Source organism: Adiantum capillus-veneris, chromosome 16 (assembly GCF_014529385.1).
Source record: "Adiantum capillus-veneris isolate H3 chromosome 16, ASM1452938v2, whole genome shotgun sequence".
NCBI lineage: Eukaryota > Viridiplantae > Streptophyta > Polypodiopsida > Polypodiales > Pteridaceae > Adiantum > Adiantum capillus-veneris.
The window spans coordinates 9,410,531-9,433,835 of NC_140946.1; the positions used below are offsets into that span (position 1 = coordinate 9,410,531).

The window sequence follows — 23,305 nt, forward strand, 5'->3', positions numbered from 1 at the left end:
TTTGCTCAAGATGAGTGCTCCGAACTGTGCTCAAGGTTCCTTTTAGTTCTTATGGAAGGGAGAGCCTTCCGCTCTTAATGGAAAGTGCTATGATCACAAACAAAGTGAATGGACACTGTGCGTGCGTGTATGAGACTGAGAGATAGAGAGAGAAGAGAGATACGACACCAGAGACGTTGTAAAACCCTCCTCCGAAGGCCCCACTCTCGTCGGCGAGAGTGGTCTACATTTGATTGCGCAAAGTGGTACAATGACGATGCAATGGACTGATGCAATCTGTGACTATGCCGATGACGACGACGGTGATGACGATTACGACTTTAGGGCTGAAATCTGTGTCTTCTAATTGCTGAATTTCGGGACTGTTTCGGTGGCTGGAAATCTCTGTTTTGGCTGCGTTTTCGAGGGCTGAAAATGGGGATATCTGCAAGTCTTTATGGCTGAATCTGATGCAAATCATGCATGCTGAAAACGCTGTCCATTTGCTCCATTTATGGCTGAAAATGGAAACGCTGGCAGAATGGGGTAGCGTTTGCAAAAACGCTAGTCAAATTTGGGACTGTGGCGATGATGCAAGCTGAAAACGCCAGGGAACTGTGGGAGGTGCTGAGGATATGCAAAAACGGCAGGGATGAGAGGAAAAACCAAAACGCTAGGGCTAGGTGTTGGTGCGGGAAGGTGCTTGAGGGGTTCTTGTTGAGAAGATGCCTGTTGAGCGGAAAGCTCCTGTTGGCTCTTCTGCCATTTAGTGCTAACTTGGGTTTGCTTATATACAAACTTAGCAAAATTGCACTACCTACTTTTGTTGGGGACTCACTTAAATTAATAAGTGAAAAATTTCAAAAATAGGAAAAATAGGCTAAAATCACTGGAAAAATCCCCTAATTGATTCTAATGGATTCTGATGGGAATACTGATGATCATGTTGGGTGCAACTAGAGGATATGCATCTATGCTAAGTGATTGGGCATGCATGGTCTACGAATAGACTCACAATAGTGCCGGATCACTTCTAATCTAGACTTGACTGGATTGACTGAACCCTGATCATGCTGTAGCTTGTCCACGGACACATAGGGTTGGATGTGTCACCGTGACATCCCCTCCTTTTTAAAGTGAGGTACTGGTACCGAACTGTATGGCGTCGAGGGAGATCGCCAATAGCATCCGGAATTCTGGAAGGGACTCTTCGCCGGCCCATTGTGATGTGTGGGTCGTGCGGTACTTGAACTTCATAAAGGTCTGCAATGCTTGCTTCTTTGGGCGGCGCCGAAAGCGACACAAAGTCTTCTGAGTTTCCTTCCTTGCTTCAACTTCGTCGAGAGTCATGCTTCTTTCTTCTTCAAGAATCTCCATGGCTGAAAATTCCTGAAACCATTTCCAACACAAAACCATGAACATACCTATTCCATGTAAAGTGAATGGAAAAAATCGTGTCTTCCTCAAAGCCTGTGCATGCAATGTAAATGAACCAATAGATGGAGTGCTAAACCGTTCACCACATACATGCAAACAATGAGATCCAATCTCTCTCCATTGATCTAGAGCAATCAACTGTGGCAAAACACAATGGAAATGCCCACGCTTGGTGCTCATACTTTCATGTGCTTGTTCTACGAATGTGTCATGCCAAGGAAGAGACATGGAATGTGAAGGCATACTTTTCAGCTTTTCATGAAAAATCTGCATACATTCGTGCTCATTCATGAGTGAAACGTGCTCAATGTACAATATGTCATGCCTAGGAAAAGGGATCACATAAAGACGCTGACTAAAATACAGGAAACGATCACGAATGAAACACTCGAACAATGCGTGCGTATCAATCATGCGAACACATAATACTTCCTGTAAGGGTTCTTTGGACCTAGGCTTGAGAGCCAAGATCGGTGCTTCCTGAATGATCGATTCGTCCTGTGGGGGTTCTTTGGACCTCGACTCGAAAGCCAAGATCGGTTCTGCGTGATTGATCGAATCTGCAACGAGGTTAGCTTCGCTAGAAAAAGCATCTACTAACACATCATCCTTGTGAACAATCATATCATCTTCATACAACTCATCAGGCTTGTGAGAAATCACATCTTGATCATGCAAATCATCATGCTTGTCATTGGCATCCAAATCATCATGCTTAGCAATATCATTCAAATCATCATGCTTATCTTTGTCATCCAAATCATCATGCTTGTCATTCAAATCATCATGCAAATCATTGTCATTCAATTCATCATGCTTCTCATAATCATGCAAATCCTGTGTGTCATGCTTTGGAGAAGAAGAGACGGAGAGTCTCCTTTTCCTGGATCTCTTGCATCTGTGCTTGAACTTGAGAAAAGAGTCGCAAGAACTCTTTCATGTGTTGGTCGCTCTTTTTTTTGAGGGCTATGTTCTGGCGATCAAATTCTGCTTGTGTTGCTTTGTTCTCGCGATCAAATTTGGCTTGACTTTCTTTTTCTTCCAAGTCGTACTGACGCTTTATGGCTGCCATTTCTTCTTTGTAGTCACGATCTATGGTTGCCCTTCGTTCTTCGTAGGCCTTTCTTTCTGCTTTTCTTTCTGCTTTTCTTTCTTCGCGTTCTAACTTCCTTTCCATAAACAAGTGCTTTAACTCCTCCATAGGAGTTAGTGCAATCTTTGTCGTAGATGGGGAAGGGGGAGGGTCCGAAAAACCACCTGGTGGGAAAAATTCTTCTTCGCCTCTCTCATGCTCACCACCTCTAAGCGAAGTATTCATTCCGCTTGGAGTGATGACCATTCTGAAGTCGTGGGTTCTTGTGGGTTCTTAAGTTCACGAGGAACTTTGGTTCTTGGGGTTCTTGAGGTTCTTGAGGGTTTTTTTTCTCTTGCAAATCGTGTTCGAGAAGGATCTTCTCTTCACCCGAGTTCTTCTCCTTTCTGCGGGCGCACCCCTTGGCGGCCTTGCGCTCACACCAAGGTTGCTTTTTCCCACCTCACGTCGATTGGCTGGCCGCTAAGTGCATGGTCCGCTCTCAATGAGTGAAAAGAGACACAAGGGGAGGTTGGACAAGCCCTTCTTTCTTGGGATTCCTGTCACTCTTCAAAAAACACGATTAGGAATCGACACGCCCAAGCGAACGTGGGTTCGTGCGACCTCAACAAGCAAAAAAATTCTTGTGATTCTTGTGGTTCTTTCCTTGAGTGGTATAGAACACTGCCAAAGCTCTGATACCAATGTTAGGTGCAGCGGAGTGATTGTTTGCGCTTTGCTCAAGATGAGTGCTCCGAACTGTGCTCAAGGTTCCTTTTAGTTCTTATGGAAGGGAGAGCTTTCCGCTCTTAATGGAAAGTGCTATGATCACAAACAAAGTGAATGGACACTGTGCGTGCGTGTATGAGACTGAGAGATAGAGAGAGAAGAGAGATACGACACCAGAGACGTTGTAAAACCCTCCTCCGAAGGCCCCACTCTCGTCGGTGAGAGTGGTCTACTTTTGATTGCACAAAGTGGTACAATGACGATGCAATGGACTGATGGAATCTGTGACTATGCCGATGACGACGACGGTGATGACGACGACGACTTTAGGGCTGAAATCTGTCTTCTAATTGCTGAATTTCGGGACTGTTTCGGTGGCTGAAAATCTCTGTTTTGGCTGCGTTTTCGAGGGCTGAAAATGGGGATATCTGCAAGTCTTTATGGCTAAATCTGATGCAAATCATGCATGCTGAAAATGCCGTCCATTTGCTCCATTTATGGCTGAAAATGGAAACGCTGGCAGAATGGGGTAGCGTTTGCAAAAACGCTAGTCAAATCTGGGACTGTGGAGATGATGCAAGCTGAAAACGCCAAGGAATTGTGGGAGGTGCTGAGGATATGCAAAAACGGCAGGGATGAGAGGAAAAACCAAAACGCTAGGGCTAGGTGTTGGTGCGGGAAGGTGCTTGAGGGGTTCTTGTTGAGAAGATGCCTGTTGAGCGGGAAGCTCGTGCTGCCTCTTCTGCCATTTAGTGCTAACTTGGGTTTGCTTATATGCAAACTTAGCAAAATTGCACTACCTACTTTTGCTGGGAAGTCACTTAAATTAATAAGTGAAAAATGTCAAAAATAGGAAAAATAGGCTAAAATCACTGGAGAAATCCCCTAATTGATTCTAATGGATTCTGATGGGAATATCGATGATCATGCTGTGTGCAACTAGAGGATATGCATCTATGCTAAGTGACTGGGCATGCACGGTGTACGAATAGACTTACAAAAGTGCCAGATCACTTCTAATCTAGACTTGACTGGATTGACTGAACCCTGATCATGCTGGAGCTTGTCCACGGACACATAGGGTTGGATGTGTCACGTGACATTTTGGCATACCAAGCAACTGCAAACAAACTTGTCCACATCGTTTTTGAGCCTCGGCCAATAAAAGTAACGTTCAACACCCTTCAAAGTGGTATGTATGCCGCGGTGGCCCAAAAAAGGTGGACGATGGCACTCTGTCAAAACCTTTTCCCTCAAAGGCTGTGTAACATACATCGTATTCTGCATCAAATAGTCGTCCCGCATGGAATAGCCTACATCCGTCTCTTCACTCTGTATCTGTCATGAGGCTGTGGAAAGCACTAAACTTAGTTGTTGGTTTCTTTCCCTTGATTTTTCTTTAATTTTAGGGACCCTCTTTTTGAAGTCACAAATGGCCAGACATTGTGTGGCTAGTGTGAAATGGCCGATGGCCGAGAGTTTCAGCCGTAGTCGGGAAGGGCAGGTGGCCACGAGATGGTCGAGAGAGTCGACACTGAAATCTGAGCAGTAAAAGGGTGTCTAGGCTCAGTTTAGAGTCATTTAGGCTCCTTGCTACACTTTATAAGTTGGTGGGTACTAGGAATTAACTTAAAAGAGGCAAACTAGACACATGGTGGCTCCGATTGCACTTGCTAGGCTCATCCCAAGAGGGGGCGCCCATTTTGAGAGAGGGGGCTGATTTTTGACTAGAGAAGTGAACTCAAGAGTGTGTGAGCAGTGGGTGCAGGTGATGACAGCTTTAATGGAAAGCTTGCCTTCTCCCTTGTCTTATGTAGCACGATGATTCCTCTCTCATGCACCTCTCTCCCCCTTTGAATACAGAATTGTAATCCTTAGCTCAAGGGCTTTCCATCTGTATGTACAATTGTGTGGGTTCATGCGTGTATGCCGAGGCAAGAGCCTCTTGTCCAGGTACTGGATTAGCTAATTGCTAATCCCTCGTAGGTACAGGTGAATCTGGAGAGATTTCACACGAGAAATCTCGTCGGATTTAAAGGGCAAGTAGCCCTACAGGTGCGGGAGTACGAGGGCTTGCCACGGATTCGACCGGCACGCGAAATGGAGCCCAAAACAGTAAAATACAGCCTGCTGTGTATTTTTGCAGGTTTAGGGTTTTGACCCTAATTGATTCCTAATACCCCCAAGAGCTTCAAGGAAGCGATGGGATCGCTGTATGGGTGATCTGATGCAATTTCGAGGCGAAAACAGAAAATTCACCGTGTTGCAGAGTCTTGCCTGGTTTGGGAAAGTGTTCATATGCGCTGGGGAAGTCACCTTTTGCATGGGGATTTTATCTGTGAGGCCTCCTACTGCGGCTGAGGTGGTGGCAAGGGCGGTGGAAGGGACGGTTGCACTAGGTAGAGATGAGGTGATTGAACCATGTTCTTGAAAACTCCCCTGATCGGAATCAAGGAGTGACTAGGTTGTCGGTTTGAAGTCCTTGTGCTTTCTGGTGCTAGAGGAGGAGGAACATTTTTAGGCAACAGAGGAGGCAACATGTAATTCAAGTAGCTTTGCGGAACCGGGAGATTTTGCAAAGGATGCTTCAAGAAAATATTGCGAAGCTCGTCGAGGAGAATTTGCAGGTACACTGTAGAATCAAGAAACTCCAACTTGCTCTGTCTGTTTTTGAAGGACCGGTATACTTTCAGAAAAACACATGACTGAAGCTCTAATACCACTGTAACGGGACGGCACCACCTAGTGCCCAAAGGGCTTTCCGTACAGCGTTGCCATGTCATCAGCCTGCAACGCAAATCGCGGAATTTCATACAACATGCTAGATCAACAGTTTTTATGCAAACTGTGCAGTGTGTGTGCACGCGCGCTTTTTTAAGGTTAGGCTCCTCGTCCGGTTCCTATAGGTTGGGTTGGGTTAGGATTTTTACATCCGATCCCCTTTCGTATCTTTTGGCTACTCAACAGGAATCTGTAAGTTGGTGAGGACTTCTTCTTTTGCTGCTCCTATTATAGTTTAGGCCTCTCGGCCGAGATTTGCAGGTTGGCTAGGGTTAGGCTCAGGGAGTCCTAACCCTCTTGGTTTCCTTGGTCCACACGTCAGCTGTTTGTGACACTCCATACTCCGGTGTGTTTTGGGCCTTGGCTCCATGATTCCCATACATGAATAGAGGCTTTTCACTTCCTCTTCCACATTGTTGGCGTCTTTGACACCAGTGACTCGTACATGTAAAGCGCGTGCTTTCCTCCTTTGCTCTTTGTCATTGTCATGTTGATGATAGAGGTGGGAGTAGGGGTTTCATGTTTACCTTTTTTGGCCACTTGGATCCATTGGTCCACTTCTTATACCTGCTTCTTGGTGTGGGTGAGTACCTCTACCAATGAAGAGTTTTCCTTCCCCTGCCTTCTTCTCCTCCTCCACTTGGATGATGAGCACTTGCGCCTTAATATATTCGGCTCCCACTATCCGTCTCTTTCTTGTGTGCCAAAATGGCTTGCTTGACGTCCTTGTCAACCTCATCCCTCGTCATCCTATCGTCCTTTGCCATCTCTTGCTTGATTTCATGCGAGTGTTCGATTGAAGTGACCTCCCTCTATCATACGTGAGCATGAGGAAGTGTGCACGGGAATGAAAGCCTGGAACTGCAGAAAGCTTGCCTTTGCTCGATAAGGAGACCCCTTGGTCAAGGAGGTCCCTTGCTTAAGCTAAGCAAGCAAGCAAGCCCTCTGCTTGAAGCTGTCTCTCTGCTTCTGGTTAAAATCCTCCTCACATTACAAATTAATGAAATCGTACGCTATAGAGGTTACACGTTGTGTTGAGCTGCTCATCGTACGTCTGTGTGTGTGTGGGGGGGGGGGGGGGGGGGGGGGCTGTAACCGTTCACCTGTGCTTTATGCTTTGTGCGCAATTGCTGCCACGCTGTGCAGACTGCAGAGGTGTGTACTTTTGCATCGCAAATATAAAGTTTAGACAGGCTTTCCTACAATTCTAGAATGGCCATATAGTGGTTGTAGCATTTCTTGAAGCATCTGTGCTTGTGTTCATGGTGTTGTTGGAAACTGACATGATTATTTTACCGGTTTATGATTTGGATTCTTTGATATAGAGGCCACTCCGAAGTCGGTGATGAAGATAATGAATGTAAAAGGGCTTACCCTATACCATCTCAAAAGTCATCTGCAGGTGTGTAAATTGGAAATATATATCATGAGCCCTCCGTTGATTCTTTTTTTTCTCCTGAAGAAGATCTAAAGTGCACGCTGATGTGAGTACAGAAGTACAGGCTCAGTAAGCAGCCTCAAAAAGATCCAAGTAGAGAGGCTACGAAAGAAGGTTGGTGTGTTACTTTGTGCACTATTCTAATAAGGATAGGTTGATAATCTGTTTAACCAACAGTTGCAACCGCGACAAACTTTGTGTGATTCATTGAAAAACTCGGCACTTTTGTCTAAATCTGTTGTTCTGACTGGGTTTTCATCAGCTGGAACATCAGAGGATGCGCATGTGATTAAGTCTGCTCTTGGAGCTCAAAAATCAAATGAGTGAGCATACTTTTTTTGTCTGAACTCAATGTCCATCAACAAGATACCTGTTGGTGCTTTTTGTTACAATTTCAATTGCCATGTTTTGCAGAGGAGCAGAGATAACCAATGCTCTAAAAGCACAGATGGACTTGCAAAAACAGCTTCAGGAACAACTCGAGGTATCATGCAGATCCGAAATTCAAGTGAACTTGTATGTTCTCCTTTTTTTTCCATGGAGCCGCAGGTTGTGACTTTGAGCCCTCCTCGAACTGCTTCCATTCTCTTGGTGAAAATGGGTGTAAGTGGTATGGGGGGTTGTAAACACTGGGTTAGTATGCTTCAAATTGGGTATGAGGCACGAACTGCTGATAATAGACAGCTCAAATGCTTCGAGAATACATATCTGCGCTGAGGATGTTAGTGGGGATGCAGTATTTGGTCAATAGTTTGCATGATGGAGCTGATAGAAATTTAATGTTGTGGATGGCTAAGATGGTATATATCAACATGTACCGCTGAGTCTTCACAGAGAAAGGCTCTTAATCGTCTGTCCGTGTGCTTTTGGCGCTAGGGAATTGAGACCAGATGCTTTTGGACCTGAAGCTTTTCATGTAACTGCTTTTGGAAGGCCAAGAGCCTTTAAAAAGATTTCCAGGGCCTCATTCTCTCTTAGATTGGCTTGGGAGCATTGAGCAAAGAGAGGTTCCTCGGACATTGTACTTTGCCAAGAATTAATATAAAAAGAAATCCCGAAAGGGGTCAGATTCTCGACTCGCGGTCAGATTCTCGACTTGGGGTGACCAAGTCTGCTACAGTGTACATGTGTTATGAATGTTAAGCTCTTAAGCATACATATTTATGGCTTGCCACTCAAAAATTTTGACGAAACTTCTATTGTGGCATTTCATAAACTCGTTTCATAAAAACGCTTCATACAAAGTGCTTCGAAACTTCATGGCTACTATAGGTACACACACACACACACACACACACACACACACACACACACACACACACACACACACACAGACACAGAGAGAGAGAGAGAGAGAGAGAGAGAGAGAGAGAGAGAGAGAGAGAGAGAGAGAGAGAGAGAGAGAGAGAGAGAGAGAGAGAGAGAGAGAGAGAGAGAGAACCTAGCCAATCTCAATCTTTAGCTGATGCGATGATGTGTGCATTTGACCAATAGCACATCGTATCGCATGGGATGAATGAGTATCCATATAGGTAGGTTTGATCACATATCCATCCTCTATTAGTTCGAGAAGATGCTCTCTATAGAAAGCCATCTTTGTGGCCAACTCGTGTGTTGGCTGTATCTGGCACGCGCGCGCGCGCGCACACACACACACACACACAGAGAGAGAGAGAGAGAGAGAGAGAGAGAGAGAGAGAGAGAGAGAGAGAGAGAGAGAGAGAGAAGAAGAAGAAGAAGAAGAAGAAGAAGAAGATCGTTTTAACGTTGTAGGAAACTATCCTAAGAGACCTTAAAGATCTATCCGACGAGGAGAGTTGAACTCAAGACCTGTTATCAAGAGGGAAATGGCATAACCAATCTACCACACTTGGGTGATAGAAAGGTTATACCATTTTCCTCTTTTTATTAGCACCCACACCCACACACACACCTGATAAGAAGATTGTTTTAACGTCGTAGGAAACTATTCCAAGAGACCTTAAAGATCTATCGACGAGGAGAGTCAAGACCTGTTATATTCAAGAGGGAAATGGCATAACCAATCTACCACACTTGGGTGATAGAAAGGTTGTACCATTTTCCTCTTTTTATTAGTGCGCGCGCGCACACACACACACGTACACCCACACCCACGCACACCCACACACACCCGAGAAGAAGAATGTTTTAACGTCGTAGGAAACCATCCCAAGAGACCTTAAAGATCTATCCGACGAGGAGAGTTGAACTCAAGACCTGTTATTCAAGAGGGAAATGGCATAACCAATCTACCACACTTGGGTGATAGAAAGGTTATACCATTTTCCTCTTTTTATTAGCGCGCGCGCACACACACACACATACACCCACACCCACGCACACCCACACACACCCGAGAAGAAGAATGTTTTAACGTCGTAGGAAACCATCCCAAGAGACCTTAAAGATCTATCCGACGAGGAGAGTTGAACTCAAGACCTGTTATTCAAGAGGGAAATGGCATAACCAATCTACCACACTTGGGTGATAGAAAGGTTATACCATTTTCCTCTTTTTATTAGCGCACACACACACCCACACACACACACACACACACACACACACCCGTGAAGAAGATTGTTCTAGCATCGTAGGAAACTATCCCAAGAGACCTTAAAGATCTATCTGACGAGGAGAGTTGAACTCAAGACCTGTTATGAGAGAGAGAGAGAGAGAGAGAGAGAGAGAGAGAGAGAGAGAGAGAGAGAGAGAGAGAGAGAGAGAGAGAGAGAGAGAGAGAGAGAGAGAGAACCTTGCCAATCTCAATCTTTAGCTGATGTGATGGTGTGTGCATTTGACCAATAGCACATTGTATCGCATGGGATGAATGAGTATCCATTGAGGCAGGTCTGATCACATATCCATTCTCTGTTAGTTGGAGAAGATGCTCTGTATAGAAAGCCATCTACGTGCCCAACTCGTGTGTCGGTTGTATCCATGTGCTCCTGGTCTCTAGCTTAATCAGATCCTGACGTACGAGTCTAGTGATCTTTGTTTGTGTGAGAGATAGGGAGGGTGCATCCAAGGAGTACGGGAACGGAGACAGTCTATCCATGTTGAAGCCATGTGACTCAAACCATGATGTCATCTGTCCATACCAACATGCTGTGTCCCCCTGTAGCGCTAGTTGTTTGGATGACTCAAGGGCTAGCCGAGCATATTTATCTCTGGGGAGGTCCCATAAATTATGCATGAAGGATACTGATCTAGTAAGGGCCTCGACCACGAGAGGGGGGGCAGCTAGCTCGGCTCGAATAATCTCATGTGGCATTGAGGCCTTAGCCCTAATCATCCGTGAGATCATAGAGACTAGAGGCCTCTCCATACATCTCCATCCATCAGTGGTACCAGATCTGCCATGGTGGTCCATCGAGGGTCCCCAAATCTGAACCCCGTAAAGCCACAGCTTTGTTCAAGGTTCCTGAAACTGAACGTGCGAACACATCTACTACAATCATCCCAAGGTTGTGGAAGCTCTCATTAATCTACTCTCTGTTGCTCTCCCCAATGAAAACATCGGTCCACTGGCCCCCAAACAACCCCAAATCTACCCTTCAAACAGCCCCAAATATGCCCCAAATGGCTAGTTAAAAAAAACTTTGACTTTTTTAGTGACCATTCCGGATGCCCATTCTGCCGTTGTGGACGCCGTTCCACCCAGTTCCGGGTCACCGTTTTAGTTACACCCCGTTCTGGAATGGCGTTTCGTTCCCGACTCCGTTTCAAGAGCTGGACCCATGCGCAACGCTGTTTCTGAACATTGAGACCGCGTCTTACCGGTTCCTTGTTACCTAGCTTGATAAAGCTAAACATCAAAAGCGTGTTGGGCTTACATCCTTTACAAATTCTGAGAGAGAGAGAGAGAGAGAGAGAGAGAGAGAGAGAGAGAGAGAGAGAGAGAGAGAGAGAGAGAGAGAGAGAGAGAGAGAGAGAGAGAGAGTTAGTTTTAATGTCTATGTGAGGCCGAAGTTGGCCTATGAGACAAATCAAGTATACATGTGTGTATGTCCTCCATCTATCGGAAAAGAAAAAACAATCCAAACTGGTATTGATTAAGGATAAGGATAAGGATAGAAACCTTGGTTTGTGATGGGATTTATGGGGGAAATGGAGCTCTAGTACTAGGGTTATGTGCATGTCTATATGCTCAGGTAGTACAACCATGCAAATGCATCAAGCTAGCTAGCTCCATCCCGTGTAAATAGGAGGGTGTAAAATGTGGTGCATGGGAGGATCGTGAGCAAGGGCTGCTCGGATGAGCGCAATTGGATGAGCCATCATATGGGCTCGTCTCTCCTCAGCTGCTTGATCGCGTGTCAATAGGAGGGTGTAACATGTGGTTCATGGGAGGATCGTGAGCAAGGGCTGCTCGGATGAGCGCAATTGGATGAGCCATCAGATGGGCTCGTCTCTCCTCAGCTGCTCGATGTGCTCGGGTCTTGATCTCCTCAATCTGTCTGCAGTGGAGTCGTGGGGCCCGACATCCAGTAACACGTGGGTGTCGTTTGGCCCGGCTCGTATCATGCTGCTGGGGAGTCACTCCCCTCGGTGGATCTGGGAGTGGAGGGGGGGGGGGGGGGGTGTGGTTCTCTGGAAAAAATCTGTAAACTATGACTGTTTCCCCCCCCCGGCCCCCTCGCGTCTCTATAGGTGGATGTAGAAGTGGATCTTTGTGCCTCTGTATCTTCAACAGGTCACTCCCAAATTGTCTCTGATCTTGAGAGTGCATGGTCTCACGGAGGGTAGGTTACCCTCTGAAGAGTGACTCGTATTCGCCTCTAATATCATCATAAGCACTGCATCTGCAAACAAAGTGCTCCTCGCTCTCCACCTCCTCTCTGCATACTCGGCAGACTCTCTCGCCCCACCTCTATCTCCAGCCTGTGTGATGATACTTTGAGCTGGCCAATCGCCACTTGTGAGTTGTGTGGTATGTTGATGTCCATATAGCGTGGTTGCTGTACGAACCCATCCTCTAATATGGTAAGGAAATGATCTCTATAGTGTGACATCTTCCGTTGAAGGGGAGATGTGATTCAACTCTGTTTGATATATAGTTGCTAGAGATCTTGTTAGAGCACTATGTTTCTCTCACTGCGTGAGAGATGAACTTGGGGTGAGTCAGGGTCATATTGGAAAGGTGGCAGGCTCTCAAGATCAAGGCCATTTGTCACAAACTGGTGACGTGGCAGGCCCTCGGAGACACACACACACACATAGCAGATAGGCTCGGTAAAATGCGCCAATAGGTTGACATGGAAAACTGTACAGACGCTCGCAAATTCCGCTGATTGCTAGCGTGGCAGATTCTCCGCAATTTCTTTTGAGTTGCTGACGTGGCAGAACGTACGGATTTTCGAAAGTTACGCTGGCTGATTTTGGCAGCTTTTGGGTTACAGTTGCTTTTGAGTTTAAACTTTTTGGGGCTCTGCTCTTGGGCATCCCTTGTAAGAATAAATAAGTCTTTTGGGCTTCTTACTCAGAGCATCTGGACGCAGAGTGTGAGTGTGGGTTCCCGCGGACTCTCTTGTACTTTGCACACAGATTAATAAAAAAAGAAATACCGAAAGGGACCCAAGTCTTTGGGGCCAGTACCTCTTGGCACCGAACTCAGCAGGGCCGTGTAGTCTTTTGTGAGAACCGTTTTAAAGGAATCTCTGTTGTGTCGCGGTAGAATCTTGACTTGGGCTGTCAAAGTTTGTTACAGTGGTATCAGATCGTGGCCGATTTCTCTTCTATCGGGAAATCCGATCCTTATTTCGCGACACTTATGGATTCCAAGAAGGATCAGTCGACTTTTTTGCATCTGCTGATGCGGAAGGCGATTACGAAGAAGATTTTAATGACTTAACAGAGGAAGAGTACGAGCCACCTCGGCCTACTTAGTACGAACTTCAAGAGATGGAACGTCGACAGCAGGTTGACGAGTGCACAAAGCAGATGATAAAATTTGCGAAGGACCCTCAGTTTACAAAATTTTTGTCTCAGCAATCCATTGCAGAAGTGCACACTCAGTGGCAGAAAGCCACAGAACCATTCATCAAACTGGCAATCAAGAAACCTCCTTCACCAAGGATGTTTACAGAACAAGAATTACGGTGGACTAGAACCTGGCACAAGATCTATAGTATGATCCTCAGGTCTCTCAGGAGGTAACTCCCCTGGCAAAGAGTCCGAAAAACAATCACTGAAACCACTCAAAAAAGTTGACCTGTCTTTATCTAAGGTAGACAATTTAGATACAACTTGAGGTACTTCTTTTGCAAAGATCAAGTACGTAGAAAGATGATTCTTTATTACAGATGAAATAGCAGAAGCAGAAACAACTGGAACAGACTCGCCTTTAAGCTTTACTTCAAGGACATGAGTCTTTCCTCTATGTACAAGGGTAATCTTTTTGTTGTAAGTATCCACCATAGCATGCAACCTGTAACACCATGGGATACCCAGTAACACATCACAGCCCTCAAGCGGCATAATATGAAATTCTTCCGCATCCACATAGCTCTGAATGTGTAGATGAAGCTTTCCGAGAATGGGAGTAACAGGCTCTGAATGTCCTGGGCATGCCAAACCTGCTTCGCCTGTCATACCCATCTCCTCTGCAGGAATGCCCAACTTTGATGCCAATTTTGGTGACATGAAATTTGCACGGGCTCCTGGATCAAAGAAAACCAGCACTGTCTGGTCTCTAACTTTGCTCCAAGCTCTGCACAGCTCCGTGGCATCTGTGTTTGGCTGGTCTCCAACCAAATCTGGAACAAGTCCTGCACTTCGATTTGGCTTCTTCCCTTTATGGTCTGACTTGTCATCCTTATCCTGTGACTTCTTCTGTGGGCACTCATTTGCAAAGTGTCCTTCCTGTTCACAAATGTAGCATTTCTTGGCCTCCCTAAGAGCTTTCCTTTCTTCAAAAGTTTTGCCAGAGAAATGCCTTTTTTGTCCTTGTCCTCGTCGCGAAGAAGATTTAGATTGCTTCTTGGAGTTATCACCTTCTTCAGTGGAGGGCTTCTTTGCAGGAGACTCAGAAGGCTTTGCTGCAACATTGCCCTTGGCTGAAAACTGTTTGCCTTGGGCCCCTTTCTTGTGGCTATTAAATCCATTGGAATCTCCCTTCGACAGATTGTTGGCCACTCTTGCATTCTCTATCAATTGAAACATATTCATGACAGTAGTCTTTGTGCAGTAGTCCTTGATTTTCTTGGGCAATCCGCAACAGTACTTCTCAATTTGTTCTGACAAAGGCACAAACCTGTAAGAGGTGACTGGCAACAGTGCGGCCCAAAACTGTTTATTGTACTCTTCCAAGTTCGCACACTGTTTAGCATTCAACTCGTGCCATTCTGTCATCACATGCACTTCAAAAGTGTTTGTCAACCATGCAGGCGCAAAAAGCTGTTTGAATTGGACCCACGTTGTTGGGGCTTGACCTTGGTTCAACAATGCGGTCCACCATTGAAGCTCATTCCCTTTCAAGAAAGTGGCAGCCTTGCGTATCTTTGAAGATTCCGTGAAGTTGCCTACAGCATAAGCTGCATCGAACTGCTGTATGAAGGTCAAAGCCTTTAATTGGTCCTCAGTTCCTCTGAAAGTTTCAAACTTCACTCCCTGCCCACCTTCCTTGTAATCCTTAGGCTGACTCAAAGGAGCCACATTATCATAAACAGGTGCTTGTAACAGGGGTGCTCCATGAGTGTTCATTCCAGCACTCGCATCAACTGTTTTCCCTGTCATATCTGCATTTTGTACGTATGGCTGCGAAAAACCAGCCATATCAAATTGTGTTCCAGGCACTCGAAACTGGCCATAGGCACCCTGAAAACTTGGTTGGACACCCATGTTCGCGTACATAGGGTTACCCATGCCTGTTTGCATTGTCCCGAACACATTCCCTGGCATATAACCTGTGGAAGGTCCAGCCATAGCTTGAAACACTGAACCACCTCCAAAATAACCAGAATAAGTATTAGGTAATGGAAGGGTCTGACGCATAGCCTGTTCATTGCTCCCTTGACCATTCACAAACGGTTCCTGTCCAGCTAAAGCAAGTTGCTTTGGATCATTGGACACCGCTAGTTGCTCAACCGCATGGGCTTTCCCTCGAGCATCATGAGTCCTCTCCCAAGGAGGCTCCGAAAGGGACTCAGGAGCCAGCCAATGCAGGGAAAGACAAAGCTACGGCTGAATCAGAAAAGGGACCAGCGAAGAAATGGGAAAGACGATTTCCTCGCAAGTCGGAGGAGCAAAAGAAGGTCATGAGGTCATAGAACAAATGCTTTATTTGTGAGCAGCTGTCACAAAAATACGGAAGCGTAAACTGACGTTTAATTGCACTTCAAATACTCAAGAGAATTAGAGGGAGCGAGAAAACTTGACACTTCATTGGGGACCGGAAGATGGGCTGGTCCCCCCCCATAAAGAGAATATCTTTATTACTAAGGGAGAATCTTTACAAGCACAGGAACGGGGCATACGCCCGTCCTCTATTCTTTCTTCTGCTCTGTTCTGACTACTGACTGAGAAAGTGTTTCCACTTTCTTTCTGCTTAGGGGATTTCCCATCTTCTGCGAGACTGGTTGGAAGCTCTCGAAAAGAGAGTCTATCTTCCAAAACAGCTCATCGGAAGCTCTCACAGAGGAGAGTCCATCTTCCGTTATGTATTGCCTTCATGCTCATTCATTCATGCATCGAACACAAAAGAGAAAACAAGCAAAATGCACACGCACATGCTTGCTGTAATTTTCTGTACATAACCTGAAATTCTTACCTGTGCACACCCCTACGCCGAAACAGAGGTCTTCTTCGCGATGGAATCGCGCCAAACTTGGTGTAGACTTAGGATAAGGAAAGAGAAGAGAATTTCTATGGCTGATTTGCTGAAAACAGCCCTAATCGAGGTGATTAGGGGCTGAAAACAGAGAATTACAGCAGCCGCACTCTGCTAAGAGAGCGTCTACGGCAGCTTCTCGCGATGAAACTTCACCAGAAGGTGTCTATGACTGTGAGATCCCTTGTTCTTGACAATGGGAGCACAAGGCTACCACATATGTCGCAAGGGGCTGCTCTCAAGCTTCAATGGAGGGCTCCACCGCGTAGAGCACGCTCACATTAGGGGGGGTAGGTGCACTGCCAGCCCTGAAAATGGGGGAGGGGGGGCTCCTAAATAGCCATCAGGGAGAGGGGGCGCTAGGAAGAGAGAGAGGGTGAGAGTGAGAGTGAGAGAGTTAGTTTGCATTGGTAAGTGTGCCACTTGGCACACTTACTTTAAAAACTTAAAAACCATTCAACTTTTGACTTTAAAAACTTCTAGCTCATTAATTAAAAAATGTGCAATTAACTAACAACTGCTACCAATGATTCTTTTATGAGAACACCAAAGGTCTGTCGGCGCTATGCCGCACCGGCACTGCACCGCCTTTACCTGTTCACACTTGTCTGGCCGCCCGCCCGGGCACGGACCCTTAAATTTAATTTAACGAAACTTACCCTAAGGCTTTATTAGCTTTATTAGCCTTAGGGTCACTGTTCTAAGGACCCCATCTCATTCATGTGCTTGTATTGACGCGCGTATTTTTCTGAGCCTTAAATCTGAGGCTACTGCTTACCCCTTTCTGAAGACCCGATTTCCCAATCACTAGGGCTTCAGGGTAATTTCTGCTAAGGTCCCTCTGAGGTGTTCTAGCCCGCATTTAGGCTCACCTGAGGCCTTGGAACTGCTAGGTCTATTCTGGTGTGCACACAACTAATTAGATAATTCTTTTCTCGTAAATAAATTAATTATTTACAAAGTCTGACTTAGTTACATCCCTCTTGGTTTTAAACAGTTGACCTCAACTGTAGAGCGTCAACATAACTGTGCAAGATGTCAGGGTAGTCCTTGAGATCGGACTCAGTCATCCACTTTGCATCTAAAGGAGTGTAATTCTTGAACTTAACTAAATACTTTCGATGTAGACTCCCCGACTTGAGTTGTCTCTCCGAGTGGTGTATTATCTGTTCAGGTTGAAGGATTTCCTCAGTCTCTTCGATTTCTGGAGGATCTTCTTGTACGGGCGTCACTGGAGGAGGTCCAACATATGGTCGGAGGAGACTGACATGAAAAGCATTGTGGATGCGCCAGTTAGAAGGCAAATCCAATCTGAAAGTCACATCATTGACTTTATCTGTAATTTTGAAAGGGCCGTAAAATCTATGGGAAAGTTTGACAACTTTCCCTTTGCCGACCCGCTTTTTCAATCTAGCTTTCTCAAACCGAAGCAGGACATATTGTCCTTTTTCAAGATTGAGATTCCTTCTGTGCTTGTCTGCTTTTCTCTTCTGTTGCTCTTGAGTTCGAAGAATCGCTTGCTTTACTTGTTGATGGGCAATATCAATATTGCGCACAAATTCATCTGCGGCGAAGATGTTTTCTTTGGTCACCATAATAGGAAGTAAGAGTGGCTTCCCATAAATAATTTCAAAGGGAGCTTTACCAGTTGAGGAATGTATGGTATTATTATACGCAAACTCAACTATCGGTAAGTACTGTTCCCATTCGGATTGTCGTTCCGAAACATAGCACTTGAGGAGATCTAAAACAGTGGCATTAGCGATTTCGCTTTGACCATCTGTTTGAGGATGATAAGCTGATGAAAAATCAAGCTTAGTTCCCAAGTTTTCAAACAATGCCTGCCAAAATAGACTAGTCATGCGGGGATCTCTGTCGCTCACAATAGTCTTTGCCAATCCATGGTGTTTAAAAATCTGAGCTAGAAATATTCTAGCCATGTGATCAGCTTTGATCGTCTTCTTTACTGGAAGGAAATGGGCTTGCTTACTGAATCTGTCTACTATAGTCCAGATTGCATCATTTCCATTCTTGGATCGAGGAAGATCCGTAATAAAATCCATGGCAATACTTTCCCATGGCGTGTTAGGCACAGGGAGCGGTTGAAGCTTGCCATAAACTTTATGTCTGTCATATTTCACTTTTTGGCATACTAAACACTCACGTACATGTTTTTCAATGTCCGCACGGAGTGTTGGCCAAAAGAAATACCTTTCGAGGGCACTAGTGGTGGAAGCAATTCCCCGATGCCCGGCATAAGGAGAATTATGTGCTTCATCCATCACCTTTTGTCGTAAGGGCTGAGCTATGCATATTGCTTGTTGACGATAGAGTGTATTATCTCTGATAGAATAAGGTGGCTTTGAGTGACCAGCTTGAAGATCTGCCCAAATTGTGGCAAAGTCTGGATCTTGAGGATACATCTCGCTGAGAGATTCTAGTTCCTCATGATAAATTGTTGTTAGTGCATTGATCTTTGGACGCCTGGAGAGAGCATCTGCAACTGCATTCTTTGTTCCAGACGTGTGTAAAATCTGAAAATGAAACATTGAAAGAAAGTTTGGCCATCTCATCTGCTTTTCTGATAACTTTCTCTGTGTGAGAAAGTAGCGAAGACTTTGATGATCTGTCTTGATAATAAAATCAGCTCCTAATAGATAGTGTTTCCAAATGGAAAGAGCATGAATTACTGCCAGTAGCTCTTTTTCGTATATGGAGGCATGCAACTCTGCATCTTTAAGGCGCCTACTTTCATAGGCTATCGCGTGACCCTCTTGGTTCAGAACTGCTCCTACACAATCTCCAGATGCATCGCAGTATACCTCGAAAGGTTTGCGAAGATCAGGGACGGTGAGAACAGGTCCGTGACTGAGTAGATACTTAAGCTTTTCGAAAGCTTGTTTTTGTCCAGACCCCCAATGGAATGGAATCCGCTTCTTTGTCAGGTCATGGAGGGGACTTGCTATCGCGGCAAAAGCTCGAATGAAACGCCGATAATAAGAACAGAGGCCAAGGAAACTTCGTACATCATGTACTGTAGTTGGCGTAGGCCATTCTACAACTGCTTGAATCTTTTCAGGGTCCATTCTCACCTGGTTGTGAGATACTATATGGCCCAAATAGTGGATTTCTTTTAAAAAGAACTCACTCTTCTTAGCATTCACAAATAATTTGTGTTTGCGTAATTCTTCAAACACTAAGGCGAGATGCTTATAGTGTTCGTCTTCCGTCGTTGAGAAGATTAAGACGTCATCAAAGAAAACGCCTGTAAAACTTCTATATGAGTGGAAGATTCTATCCATCATTCTGTTGAATGTAGCTGGTGCATTAGTGAGTCCAAAAGGCATCACTAAGAATTCATACAACCCGAAGGTTGTTCTAAATGAAGTCTTATGCACATCCTGAGGAGCTATGCGGATTTGATGATAACCGCTCTTCAAGTCTATACGACTAAAGACACTTGCTCCTTGTAACTTGTCAAGAATGTCGTCAATCCGAGGGATTGGAAATCGATTCTTGATTGTGATCTTGTTTAGAGATCTATAGTCTATGCACATGCGGAATGTGCCATCCTTTTTCTGTACTAGCAAGACAGGTGAACAATATGGAGAAGTACTAGGCCTTATTAAGCTTCTCCAAAAGTTCTTGAGAATTTCTTCTTGCTGCATTAGACTAACTCGATAAGGGGGCTGATTTGGAGGAGAACTTCCTGGGATCAAATCAATGGTATGATCCTCAGGTCGCGAAGGTGGGAGTTCATTTGGAAGTTCATCTGCAAAACAATCTTTATATCTTTCTATTAACTTAAGTCTTTTTTGCTCTAAAGAGGAAGAAAGTTGTGAAACAGACACATCTCTCTCTCTTGCAAAAATCAAGTACGCTGAAACACACTTTTTCATTTCTTTCTTGATGGCAATGTGGTTGGCGATAGGAATACGCCAATCACCTGCATCTGCAAGTACAAGATACTCCTTTCCTTTATGAGCAAAAGATAAGGTTTTCTGAACATAGTCAGGAATGGGATGCATCTTGTAGTGCCAAGGCATTCCCAAGATAACATCGCATCCTTCAAGTGAAGCTAGTAAAAAAGACTCTTGATCCTTGTAGTCGTCGACCTTTAGATTCAACTTCCCTATGATTGGGGTAGAGTTTGAGTTCTGCCCTTTGAAAGCAGATTGCGCTTGAATAGAGACTCCAAAACGATTGGGCTGCAAGTTCAGGTCGTCAGCTAGCTGAGTAGAGATGAAGTTGTCTGTACTACCAGGGTCAAACAAAATAAGAGCCCGCTGGTTGTTGATACTACCCCATGCTTTGAGAAGAGCTCTTTCTTTTCCATCCTTGGTTGTATTTCTCTGTACATCTGGGACTGCATTGGAGGAGGGTGGTTGTGGAGGTTTGGTTGGACAGTCACCCTTCATATGACCAACTTGTCCGCACTTGAAGCATCTTCCTTCACTAATGTAGGTTCGCAACTCAGCAGGAGAGAGATATCTCCCTTTCTTGGGCTGATTTGGCTTTGCTTCTGCTTTGGAGGCGGTTCTTTTCTTCTTTTGAGAAGAAGTAGAAGAGGTAGGTTGCTCATGGAGAGCCTTCTGCTTGGCATGGTAAGTGCTTTGCTCCATCTTCCTTGGAGTACCCTTGTCATGTATTCCATCAGCTATGCGGGCTGATTCCATAAGTATCTGCAAGTTACCTCGAGGGTAAAGCTTCATAGCCTTTTGCAAGGCTTCATGCAAACCTGCTTCAAACTTGCGCATCTTCTCCGAATCGTCAATCTTCTTGAATGGAGTGACTTTCAAGAGAACGTCCCAAAACCTATCCACATAGCGTGGAACAGTTTCGTTCTCTGACTGTGAAAGTCGATCCCATTCTTTCTTTACCTCTTCCTCATAGTCTGGAGGAAGGAACTGTGCGTAGAACTCCTTCTTGAAAGCGGTCCAATCTTGGGGTTTGCGCTCTTCCAGGATAAGGGTTAACCACCAATTGCTTGCGGTGCCTTTCAGGTACAAACTAACATGGCGAAGCTTGGATCTTTCTTTAAAATTCCCTTCAGCAAATGCAACTTCAAATTGGCGGATGAAAGCCAAAGCTTTGTCATTATCACGCCGTCCATTGTAGGTGTCGAATTTCACATCTTTATCTCCCGACTTGAATGTTTTCTGCCTGTGGTGCTTCTTCTTATGGTGCTCCTTCTTTCGATGCTTAGACTCCTTGGGGACAGCAGTCCTTTCCCTTGAATGTACTTCTTGCTGCGACGGATCGTCCAGAAACATGTCTTCCGGAGAAACTATGTCTTCCAGATCCTTCATGAAAGAGAACTGAGGAGAATCAGGGGGATCCTGCTCTTGAACTTTTGGATTAAACCGCACATGACGTTCTGGAGATTTCTTTTGCCTCTCGTGCATGCGGGAAGTTCCAATCAAAGGATCTTTTCTTGGTTGTGGCGCCTTTGGGTTCTGCGGAATTTCTCCCGACCCCATCGGCATTTTCTCCTTCCCTTTTTCAAGAGTATGGAGAATCTTTTGGACTTCTGGATGGGAGAGAGCTTTCTGCAACTCTTCCACCTGCTGTTGAAGGAGAGAGAACTCTATCTCGCGTCCTTCCATTTCTGCAGTCTGCCAAGAGTCGTCAATCCCTTCAGGAAGAGAGAGAGGACCTTGCTCTGATACCACTGTCACAAAAATACGGAAGCGTAAACTGACGTTTAATTGCACTTCAAATACTCAAGAGAATTAGAGGGAGCGAGAAAACTTGACACTTCATTGGGGACCGGAAGATGGGCTGGTCCCCCCCCATAAAGAGAATATCTTTATTACTAAGGGAGAATCTTTACAAGCACAGGAACGGGGCATACGCCCGTCCTCTATTCTTTCTTCTGCTCTGTTCTGACTACTGACTGAGAAAGTGTTTCCACTTTCTTTCTGCTTAGGGGATTTCCCATCTTCTGCGAGACTGGTTGGAAGCTCTCGAAAAGAGAGTCTATCTTCCAAAACAGCTCATCGGAAGCTCTCACAGAGGAGAGTCCATCTTCCGTTATGTATTGCCTTCATGCTCATTCATTCATGCATCGAACACAAAAGAGAAAACAAGCAAAATGCACACGCACATGCTTGCTGTAATTTTCTGTACATAACCTGAAATTCTTACCTGTGCACACCCCTACGCCGAAACAGAGGTCTTCTTCGCGATGGAATCGCGCCAAACTTGGTGTAGACTTAGGATAAGGAAAGAGAAGAGAATTTCTATGGCTGATTTGCTGAAAACAGCCCTAATCGAGGTGATTAGGGGCTGAAAACAGAGAATTACAGCAGCCGCACTCTGCTAAGAGAGCGTCTACGGCAGCTTCTCGCGATGAAACTTCACCAGAAGGTGTCTATGACTGTGAGATCCCTTGTTCTTGACAATGGGAGCACAAGGCTACCACATATGTCGCAAGGGGCTGCTCTCAAGCTTCAATGGAGGGCTCCACCGCGTAGAGCACGCTCACATTAGGGGGGGCAGGTGCACTGCCAGCCCTGAAAATGGGGGAGGGGGGGCTCCTAAATAGCCATCAGGGAGAGGGGGCGCTAGGAAGAGAGAGAGGGTGAGAGTGAGAGTGAGAGAGTTAGTTTGCATTGGTAAGTGTGCCACTTGGCACACTTACTTTAAAAACTTAAAAACCATTCAACTTTTGACTTTAAAAACTTCTAGCTCATTAATTAAAAAATGTGCAATTAACTAACAACTGCTACCAATGATTCTTTTATGAGAACACCAAAGGTCTGTCGGCGCTATGCCGCACCGGCACTGCACCGCCTTTACCTGTTCACACTTGTCTGGCCGCCCGCCCGGGCACGGACCCTTAAATTTAATTTAACGAAACTTACCCTAAGGCTTTATTAGCTTTATTAGCCTTAGGGTCACTGTTCTAAGGACCCCATCTCATTCATGTGCTTGTACTGACGCGCGTATTTTTCTGAGCCTTAAATCTGAGGCTACTGCTTACCCCTTTCTGAAGACCCGATTTCCCAATCACTAGGGC

At 45.3% G+C, this 23,305-nt stretch overlaps 1 protein-coding gene across 4 annotated transcripts in view; it reads left to right on the plus strand.

The window, feature by feature from the left end:
• The window catches only part of LOC147438542 (protein PHR1-LIKE 2-like), a 52,875-nt gene that overhangs the window by 16,321 nt on the left and 13,249 nt on the right, over nt 1-23,305 (plus strand). For all 4 annotated transcript variants that reach the window (XM_086484636.1, XM_086484637.1, XM_086484635.1 and 1 more), the window contains 4 exons: nt 7,324-7,400; nt 7,493-7,550; nt 7,699-7,759; nt 7,851-7,920. In XM_086484636.1, the coding sequence (XP_086340762.1) occupies nt 7,324-7,400; nt 7,493-7,550; nt 7,699-7,759; nt 7,851-7,920 (266 nt within the window). The remainder of the gene's footprint in view (nt 1-7,323; nt 7,401-7,492; nt 7,551-7,698; nt 7,760-7,850; nt 7,921-23,305) is intronic.